Source organism: Poecile atricapillus, chromosome Z (assembly GCF_030490865.1).
Source record: "Poecile atricapillus isolate bPoeAtr1 chromosome Z, bPoeAtr1.hap1, whole genome shotgun sequence".
NCBI classification, from domain to species: domain Eukaryota; kingdom Metazoa; phylum Chordata; class Aves; order Passeriformes; family Paridae; genus Poecile; species Poecile atricapillus.
Genome location: NC_081289.1, coordinates 111,541,126 through 111,551,903, shown reverse-complemented (window position 1 = coordinate 111,551,903; position 10,778 = coordinate 111,541,126). Strand labels below are relative to the sequence as shown.

Genomic DNA, 10,778 nt, shown 5'->3' with positions numbered 1-10,778 from the left:
TATCCATGAGCTGCTTACACATTCCCCTCCGCAGCTGGACAGAGAAAAGAAAATTTAGCAAAGGGTTCAAGGGTTGAGATAAGGACTGGGAGAGATCCCTCAGCAAATGCCATCATGGGCGAAACAGGTACAACTTAGAGATATGAAGTGAACTTACTACTAACAAATCAGAGCAGGATAAAGAGAAGTAAAACAAACCCTTGAAAAAACACCTTCCCCCCACCCCTCCCTCCTTGCCTGCTCTACCTCCTACCCCAGTGGCACAAGGAGACAGGAATGAACTGATTGTGGTCAGTTCATCACCCAAGGCTTCTCCCACTGCTCGGGGAGAGAAGTCGCTCCCCTGCTGCACCGTGGGGTCCCTCCCACAGGAGACAGTTCCCCATGGACTTCTCCAACGTGGCTTCATCTGATGAGCAGCAGCTCCCTGCAAACTGCTGCGATGCGAGTCCATCCCACAGGCACTAGTCCTCCCAAAAGTGCTTCAGCCTGGGTCACTCTTCCATGGGGTGCAGTCCTCCAAGGACAGGGTGCTCCAGCCTGGCAGCAGGGGCTCTCTCTCCACAGGCCTCCCACAGGGTCACAGCCTCCTTCAAGGTACCTGTCTGCTCCAGTGCATGCCTCCTTTATGGGCTGTGAGTGGATCTCTGCATCCTTGCAGATTGTAGATCTCTATGGGCTGCAGGAGCACAGCTGCTTCACCGTGTGCTGCACCACGTGCTGCAGGGGAATCTCAGCTCTGGTGCCTGGAGCACCTCCTGTCCTTTCTTCTCCACTTGGTGTCTGCAGAATTATTCTTCTCACACGTTTTCACTCCACACTTCGTTGGCCACAGTTACAACTACACAATTTTTGTTTTGATTTCTTCTTAAACCTATTATCACAGAGGCATTATCACCAGCTCTAATTAGCCCAGCCAGTCAGTGGCGCATCCATCTTTGGAGCCACCAGAGACTGGCTCTGCTGGACATGGGGAAAGCTTCAGGCAGCTTCTCACAGAGCCCACCCCTTCTGCTACCAAAGCCCCAGGCCATGCAAACCGAATACACAAGGGCACCAGCAAGGGCTTGCAAGCTGGATTCCACCTTAGGTCGACGGTGCTGGCCACCTCTGGTACAGCCTGGTAGGAGGCAGGGGCAGCCAGGGCAGCTGCGTCTGACTGGTGCTGGGGAGGTGCTGTCCACCACTGAAGCATTTTGAGGGCTTTCTTTTGGCAGCAGAGTGGCTCTATAGGGTTGATGCTCATTCGCTGCTGAAAAAAAAATCTCCTGGGATGATGGCATATGAAAGGAGTGATGTTGTCCTCCAAAAGGAATGATGTTGGTGCGTACTCCATGATGAGCCATGAGGCATGGCAAGGGGCAATGAACAGAAAATCCACTGCAAAGGTATACTTCTGACCTGAACTGTAATGCTCATTAATCCACACATTGGAGTGGCAATGCACTGCAGTGATGGAGCCAAGGTACGGGGCTTATAAATCAATTATTACACGGATATTAAACTTCTCCTTTGGGAGATGTAGGATACAATTCAGACAGTGGCTTATCGCTTCTCTAGCTGGCCAACCAGACCTAACGCTAGGCCTTAGTACAAAATATCCTTCTCTAAATTCAAGAGTTTTTTCTGCATACAACTTTCATTTCAAAACACATGGGAGGTCTCTTTAGCTGTGTGATTTGTGGTGGTGCTTTTGTAATGTGGTGAATATTAGAGAGTAACAGGTAACAGCCTTTATTAGACTAGACTGGAGTAGGGACACTTCTAGGCACATAAGGTTTGAGAAAAGCTTTCATGCTTAAAACATTTAACACTTTGGTATGCTGCAAAGATATTAAGAGGAAAGGAAATACTAAATGACACTGTTGAAACATGTTAACTGGACACAGGAACAAGAGAGTTGATCATGGGGGAAAAAAATCTACCTTTTTATTTGTAGAAAATGAACTTTCTTCTTCACTCCAGCTATTCTCTTGCAGACTGACTTCTGTCTAGAAACTACTTACCCAGCATCAAAAAACTATTTGTGTATTGCTGATGCTATCTCTTAAAACAAGCTTTATGACTCTTTTGCTTATGATGTTAAGACCAAGACTCCCCAGTTTTTCAAAACCTAAACAGATTTTAGCAGCATTTGGTTTCCCTGCATCAAGAGGTAGGGAAAACACATTCTATCTGGGCTTGGTGCTTGAGTCAGGAATCTTTTTAAGGGGGTGCTTTATGTAGAAAGTTAATGGCAATTCTGACAGGCTTCATGTGATGTGGAAAGAATTTCATTCTCTTCAAACAGGAAGCATCACCAGACTGAAACATCCTTTTATGCACAGCTTTTGTTTCCAAATCCTTGCTGTAAAACCAATATGCAGGTGTGTTTTTAAGAGAAGAAACCAGGTGTCTAAAAATTATTTTTCAATGTTCCTGTTAACTTTATGTCTCACTTCCTCCATTATTAGATTTTTTGGCTATGTGAATTCAAGCCTGTGTTGGCCAGTGGATTATGGTATTTTAAGCACTGGTAAATCACATCTCTGAAATGTGTGCTTAGCTATAAGCACACACAGTCGTGCTATTCACCTCAGTTAAAGAGTAAATCCTGGGGTGCCTGGGGGCCATGGGTCTGAGGTGCTGCACTGGCCACCCTTCTCTCTAGCAGATGGAGTTATTTGCACAGTGCTGGATGATGTTTGTGTTGTGTGACCATGACTGCTAGGGAGGAAAGGAAGGCTGTGTGGAGGCAACAGGGGAAGAAGTTATCTTCACTGCAAGCAAGTAATGGGGAACCAGCTGTGCCATCTTCACACCTCTCACACCCAGGAGATTTTATAAATTCAGCAGAGACCTTGGCTGCAAACAGGTCCTGCCTCACCAGAGCTGACTTGCTGGCGTCATCTAAGAGTGCAAGTCACACCAAAGCTCCTGGCTGCTTTAGGATGAGGAGAGCTGTACAGGGGGAACAAGCATTGTGCCACAAGGGTCCACCAAGTAGATACACAGCTGACAGGGGAGTTAGCTTTACAATTCCATCAGGTGAAAAATGACATACGGAAATGCTTTTGGAGAAAAAAGATGATCCCAGCCAGCCTGTTCTGTGCATCCTTTTACATTTTGCTACCTTTCCTGTCCAGACCTCCCAAAATGTCACTTGGAGAAAATGTGACAGCCTTACCCTCCTTACTTGTCAGTTCCTGTGAGTCTCTGAGGAAACAGGTCATATGGCCTCTAGCTTGACCTGTGTACTCATAACCAGCCCCACAACTCTGTAGGAATATGCTGATTCAAGGGATTCATTCTTTTCAATCACTGATTTCAAACATTGAGGCTACAATATTACCTAATCCCCAGGCTGAGGTAAACAACAGAATGCTACTATCTTCTCTGCATAGGGTAAAAATGCAAACCATTGTATTTCTGTATCACACCTTAACCCTGTTTTTCATTAAAACCTTTCCACATGGAAGAAAATTATTTTTGTGATGCAAAGGATGACTTTTTAGGCTATTATAATTTAGTAATCTGCATATTTAGGGACAATACAATCTGGCTTCTTAGGGTAACAATTTTTCACAATTTATTTTTCTTCCAGGGAGCAGTGTAAATAGCATCTCTCATGTTCAGTTAAAAAAACTTAGCGTTTTTTTATCCTTTATCATGCCCAACCAGCCTCTTTCCAGCAGCATAGGAAATTCACAGGTTTTGCTTCAGAGGCAACAAAAAGATTAGCTAAATATCAAAGATATACCCAGTTTTGAAATGAGTCATGTTTCTACAGTATCTGCGTCTCCTAATTCACTCCATACTCAGCTTCATTTCTGGATGAGACCCACAAACCCATAAAATGTGTTACTACAGTAATGAAGAGGAATTACTGCTAGATGGGCTGGGAGATTTCATTTTATTTAAGTGTTAGTCCTCACCAAGTTTCTCATAACGGAAGTTGTGATGACAGCTTCTGACATTTTCTAGGAATTTAATGGTTTGCAGAAACACTGATCTGTGGGGAGCTGGGAAGGGGAGAGAGATGTGCCCTATTTTTGTTTAAAAAACAAACAAACAAAAATAAAAGCAAACCAAGAAGAAAAAATAGAAAGCATCCAAGTGTTTAATATCTTGAACTACTTCTAATGATCAGTAATCATATCCAGCATAAATCCTTTCAAAATACAAGTGAGTAGCTCTGACAGGATTTAACACTTGTCACAAGGACAACACTGAGTTCTACAGCAGGCGGCAGGAACTTATTTTTAATTATTAAAATATTATAATCACAAGAAAAAGTCTGTTATGGAAAATGCAAGATTTTCACAAAAAGTGGAGACCAGAACAGAGTAGACTCAATTCAAAGAGACTTGAAAAGAAAGTATATTAATTGCTTAAAGAGAGAGCAACATTTTGAAAAATAGTTGAAGTCAAATAGGCTTTACTACTTTGTCAAGGAAAAACTTTCTGTTTTATATAAATATGTCTGTCAAAATATTTCCTTTCTGGGAATTGTAACACACAATACTCTAGTTAAATCCAGAGGAAGTTGTGCAGGTTCTGGTCTACCAAGATAAGAAATAGGGATTATACACTTAAGGAATAGTATAGGCAGTAAGAGTTACAGTGAGTAGATGTGTTGGTAACTGGTGTGCAGGGGCCAGATAACACTATTTGAAATCTCAGTAGCTAATCTCCTAAGTGTGGATTTTGACTTTGCAAATGCACATCCATGCTTTAACGATTGTTTTGTAGAAGGGAATATTAATTGTGTTTACTTCTATGTATTTAAAAGCAGATGATATTATTTGCTTAGAACACTGAATTCCTCACTGATTAAGGTAATGTGGTTTTATGATTCTAACTGTGAGCCCTTGGGCTCAACAAGGTTAGTCTTAGAAAATTACTAACCTTGCAGCTTCTTGTGTAGAGAACTGAGGCAGGACATGAATTTCCCTGTGCTCATCTGCTCATCACTTACCACTGCTTCTTCCTCAGCTCCACTGAAATGAAACCAGAAAGCTACCAGTTCACATGAGATGGGATTTTCAATTTTGAAGTCATACAGAGAGAAAAAAAATTAATTCAGAACACAACTGATGAAGAGCCTGAATGGTGTTTTGAAGCATGGTGGGGTTGGCAGTGTGTGGCTGCAGAGGGGTGGCCCCACAGCAGCACTGCAGCTTCCCTCCAGTTTGCAGGCTAGGTTGTTGGCACTGAGATGGGTGAAGGTTGAGAAGAAAGATTGTCTTCACATTCTCTGTCAGATGATTGCTTCTCTGGGAGCTCTCTGCACTGAAGAAGCCCTTTCAGCTTCCTGAGTGATGTCAGGAGAAATGTGGGAAATGATGGTACAAATGACTCATACCTCCCAATATGAGGATTAGAAGATTTTTGAATATTAAAAAGTAATCACCTTGCTGGAAAGTATCAATTGCAATCTTGCTTTGTTCATATTGTTTTGCTTTGCATTAAATTTCTGAAGCAAAGTAAATTCATTCTATCAGTTAAAACTGAGAACTGACACTTTGTTTCAGGATTTACTCTGTATCTTTGTCACCCTCATTTCTTTGTCTTCTCTCTGATTGCTCCGTGGAAGAACCCAGTGTTCCTCCTCAACTGGGAGGGGGAAAAACAGACTAGGGCTAGCCCTAATGAGGGGCAGACTGGATTGGAAGGGGTGAGGACAAGCAGAATCTAGCAGTCTGCGGGCACTGTCTTCCCATGAGCAATTCCTGATCTCTTTTCCCACCCACAGCCCCAGCCTTGGTGTTGGTCTCCCCTCTCCACCATGGCCACCCTTGCAACTTCCCCAGGGCTGCTCCGAAGAACAAGCAACAAGGGCTAATCCTGGGTGATTGTTTGGAGACTTATTTCCACAGGCTTTTGTCCTGTTTTGCTTGGGGATTTTCTTCTGGTTTGGGTTTGCTTTTTTTTTTTATTTCCCCAATTTAAAAATTAAGCCAGAGCTGATGGAGCATGCCAAACCAATGGACAAAGTGCTTTAAACAGCTGTAGTTGATAGCTGACTGATCTTTGTGAGTAATTTTTTCCAAAATAAAGTCTGGAATAAGCATTCTTCAGTTCTGCTGCAGCTATTCTTGAATTTCATGTGGAAGACAAGGCTTTTGACCCCAGTCCCATAAATCTATGCCAGAAAACTAACTCTGCATAGATGAAAACTTGCCATTTTTAGTGTGCCCAAAAGTGCAGCACAGCTAAGTCCAGCACAACACAGATAAACAAGGTGCTGTGAGACTAGCCAGGAGAACAGCCGCAGCTGTGACTGGAACTTGTTCTGCACAGCACTGGTGTGTAAGTCTCACGGAAAAATTTATGAAGCTTCTTGGCTTAAAATCAGTCCCTTCTTGGACGGATTTTGTTTCATCTATGCTAAACTTTCCATGGGGATTTGAGACTTCACATTTACTGTTTTCCTCTTGAAAATAATGGAAATTATGTATATATTTGCCCCATCTGTTTAACTTATAGAAAAATACTAACTGGAGAAAATACCAAAGGGTTTCAGCTAGCCAGAGGCATAATATACAGCTCCCCTGGTAACACAGTGGCAATGAAACCCATATTACTCCAAAATGTTAGGGGGCAAGATGAAGAGAAATGATCTTCTGAATCTCCATCTTTCTTACCTTACACTTAAGAGTCCTTACCCTTCTTTAAAGTAAGAATAAAACAAAGGCATATTGGCTTATAATTTTATTTTTCCTTTTTATTTGTCCTATAACTATGACTGTTCCAGGGTCTCCATATTTAAATGTCTTCTAGATATTGTCTCAATACAAATAATTTCTGTTGGCTCACAGCTGTACAAAAATTGAAATCAAATGTTGCTATATGAGCTCCTGTCCATCATCTCTGAGATCTTCTTGGTTTTTTTTCAAGAATAGTTAGTTTTTCTTTTAATTCCTTAGCACCTTATTGGTAAGCATGCTTATAGGGAGTTGAAACACTGTCTTGCCAAAACACATGAACATTCACCTAAAATTCTTACATTTGTCTCTAATTTCACTTTGCCCTCTAGTGCCCATTCTGGTTTTCTCCTGCACTGCAAAGTAACATGTTGACTGAAATACATCAAAACAGATTTTTATTCGATGAGGAGATTTATAAGGACAACTGTGAATTAAAAAGAAAACTTAATGATACAAAAGTTTCTGAACAATTAGTGGGCCATAAATTAACATATTCCCATTGCAGACAAATTAGGCAATAAAAACTGGAATCCCTCACAAGAGAGCAGCTGAAAAATATTTCATGCTATTTCCAAATTTCAGTGAAAGCAAGACCATTTCAATAACAGTTTTCTGCATTGCAAAAACCACCCAAGGATACCAGAACCAGAAGGGTAAGAGGGTTGAATGTAATTTTATTGTATAGGTTTGAAGAAATATTAAAAAAAAACAAGCAACAGAAATGAGATTTGAAACAGTCCCAGGGTGGGTCCATTTCCAGTGCTGTTAGTTATAAAGCAAAGAATACATATTTTGTTGTAACATTTCTAGCAGGGTGTCAGCAGATGGAAAAATTACTCTAATAATTTACTCTGGTTCTTTGGTCCTTTTTGTTGCTCTGGATCATGGTGAAGTTTCTAGCTGTTTTTGTTTCTGGTATTTCAGCTTCATCCATGAGATCCACATCTGCCATCTCTTCTGTATCTTGCATCCATGAGCGGTAGAGAGGAGAGTATTGACACCCTGCAAAAGAGACCTGTGTCATAGATATGACACCTGAGACGCCATGCACCATCTCTGCTGTTCATACCAGTCCATTTTCCACTTAGATACACTTTTTATTATCTCCACTTTCAGTGATGCTCTTTGGAATGTCTGGAGATGAGTAAAAGCTTTAAAGTTGTTCTTTTCCTGGGGCTTAAACCAATCTCTGGCAGTTTCAGCTCTCCAGGACTAACACTAACTCTTTTGGGATCCACAGATATGCTCTCTCCTCTGCTTCTTTACGCCAGACCCAAAAGTCTGAAGTGCCAAATATACATCAGGGTGGCCACAGATAGATGTTTTGGTTTTGGTGGTTTTTTAAGGTTGTTGGGGTTTTACCAAACTTTTAACGCTATCAAGTAAAAGAGACTTGATATAGCTGTGTTCTCCTCATAGCAAGTCGTTAGGGAAAGCACACTGTTTGAAATGGAGTTACCCAGGGACAGTCTCCCAAGGGTAAAGTCCGGGCTCAGTTTTATTGCAAGCTGTTTTAAGGAATTTGATTATATTGTAATTATAACTGAAGGCTGTGTGGTTTGGAGGAGAAATTAATTGGAAGGCTATACATCTATGTAGTTCAATTTGTGAGTAAAGTGAAAGAAGCTTATTTCGTGCAGCAATAAAGCACAGCACTGGGTGATGATGTTTCAGGTTGCAGTAGCCGGGATGAATATGCCCATGAATATACCCATGAGCAAGCAGAATGTGCCACAGGCAGGTGTGGTTTTTACACAGAAAAGTTACTTCAAATAATCCTACAAAAAAAAGTTGAAGTGAATTGGAAACACTGCAGGAAGGAATAAAACCCTTGCTCCCAAATAGTTAAAGGCAATATATTTCAATTCAAAGTAACACTGTCCAATTGGGAAGTTACTTCAGAAGCCATAACTATTGTGAAAAATGTGCTACATAGACAAATCTTTCTAGAATTACTTTACATCTTTGAACAAAGCAAATGTCAGAATTACTCAAATGTAAAAAAAAAAAAAAAATACTTGCTTGGAAAAAAGGATACAAACTTTCAAAGAAAAATGCATATTGTCAGCCTAAGTCAGGACCACTTAAATATGCAGTGTACTACTTTCTATTCAATGTAGTCTGGATCAGTACAAATCTAGCAATTCCTGTGTGGCGTAGGATGTGAAGTTCGTTCACAAATATGTGATTCTCTACATGTAGGTGAAATAGAGATGGAAAGTAGCTGCATGTTTTCTCAGCAGAAAACACCATAAGAAGTCACTATCTGTCAAAGGCTGCAATATCTTCCTAGGGAGTAGCCCTTACTGAAAATTCTTATGGATTAATTTATAGATAGAGTAGACAACTTGCTTACCAAGGAAACAAATTACATTACATTGAATAATGCATTACATTTGCAAAATTAAATTTCAGAAGCAAAATTATTTAAATACAATAAAAGTTAACTAGAGCACTGCCACAAGATATATCATAGAACAAATAATAAATGTTATTTATGGTATTTGTTTATAAATATTATAAATCATGTGAGGTTAAAATCTTTGTACCTTAGTTTTTAAGCTTCCTTGTCACCTTATCAATCAATTGGAGACATCTCCTCATTTCTGCACGGCTGATCTCCCAAGAGCACAGGTCATGTTGTTTGTCTTTAAGAAAATAGTCTATTTTTTGGAAGTACTTTTTCAGTTTCAGCCTGCTGGCTTCTTTACTCCAATGGTGTTGAGTGTGCTTTTTAAATACACATGCCTCCAGTTGCTCAAGTTGCAGATAAAGCCCATTTTGGAACTGATCCAAAGCTGTTCCATCCCAAGCAGCTAGAGTCAGATTTTTGCTAAAGATATAGAAGATATGTTGGAAGATCTCTTCAATGGCAACGCCAACAGTCTCTTTCTGCCTGGGCTGCAGAACCTGTGTAGGAAATCTGAAGGACATTTTCTCTCTTAGACATTGTTGAGGAAACTTTTTTCCCATTTTATCCAAGAGTCGCAGGCTGTTCTCGATCACTTTTCTTTGCTGCAAAGGCAGGTGGTTGCACTGAAGACTGGAGATGATGGTGGTGCTTGACAGTATGAGGCCAATTTGCATCAAGCCAAAAGCACTCATAATAAGGACAAGCTCTAATGTTCCTCCTTTCCTGTGTATAAATTCTGAGTGCTATGCTGGGTGCTTTGAAGTTATTTATAGACTCCCATTTCTTCAAAATCATGACATTTAATTATTCTGTAGGAGAAGTTTTCTTTCTTCATTTGTTGGTTTTTAGGGTTTCCCCCCCTGTGTATGCTTTTAACAACACTTTCATTTTCTGCTTTATGACTTCATAGTCTTTTTTGTTTTGTTTTGTTTTGCTACTTAATTTTCCTTTCAGCTGGATACTAGAATATAATATCTATTTGTGTTAGATTATTTGTTGTCTCTACTACTAAAATTCTATAGGATGCATAATGAGAATTCAAAATAAAGAGTTACAGAAACACTTGTTTATTTAATATTCCAGCAGTGGAAGAACATGCTGAAATAAAGTAATATTTTCAATTATGGGTCAGGGACCTGCTAAATACTACTGCCATCTTGTATTCCATATCATGATTCATGCTTCAAAGCTTCCATTAATCTTTTTCTACCTATGTTCTTTCAGGAAAAATGTGTTATTTCTTCTTGCTTTTACTTCTTATTTCTTATGGATACATATCACTGGAATATGTGTGTGTGTGTGCGTGTGTTTGTATAAAAATGTGTATTAATATGTTTAGATACTTAAAAAATTAATTACATGAAGACTTGATCTTACTTAGACACCTTAAATGCCTTGCAAATACAAACACGCTGACATGGGAAAAAGTTAGGTACTTGGATGAAATACTCTTTTTCTCTCATATGAGTAACTGAGCAATAATTGATATCAATGCCAAATGAGTACAGGTCTGAATTCTGACAATAAATGGGAAGAGAATGAATAGGGATGACAAAAAGTACAATTCAGCCATTTGCTTTCCCATGCCATATAATAGAGGCAGTACTTTGGGATATCTGGCCCCTGTTTTTGATTGTATTTTGGTGAAAGCTAGTCTTAAATGCCATTTTGTTGTC

At 40.0% G+C, this 10,778-nt stretch overlaps 1 protein-coding gene across 1 annotated transcript; it reads right to left on the bottom strand.

Annotated features, from left to right (window-relative positions):
* Positions 1–7,593: 7,593 nt before the first annotated feature.
* Positions 7,594–9,827, bottom strand: LOC131573768 (interferon kappa-like). The gene is made up of 2 exons (XM_058827999.1): positions 9,239–9,827; positions 7,594–7,691 (listed from the first exon to the last, which is right to left on the bottom strand). Exon 1 carries the CDS (start codon positions 9,792–9,794, stop codon positions 9,240–9,242), a length of 555 nt encoding a protein of 184 aa, XP_058683982.1. The 5' UTR covers positions 9,795–9,827; the 3' UTR covers positions 7,594–7,691; position 9,239.
* Positions 9,828–10,778: the final 951 nt, after the last annotated feature.

Excerpts from the sequence above, each read along its gene's own strand:
- LOC131573768 (XM_058827999.1), bottom strand. The coding sequence starts at position 9,794 with ATGAGTGCTTTTGGCTTGATGCAAATTGGCCTCATACTGTCAAGCACC.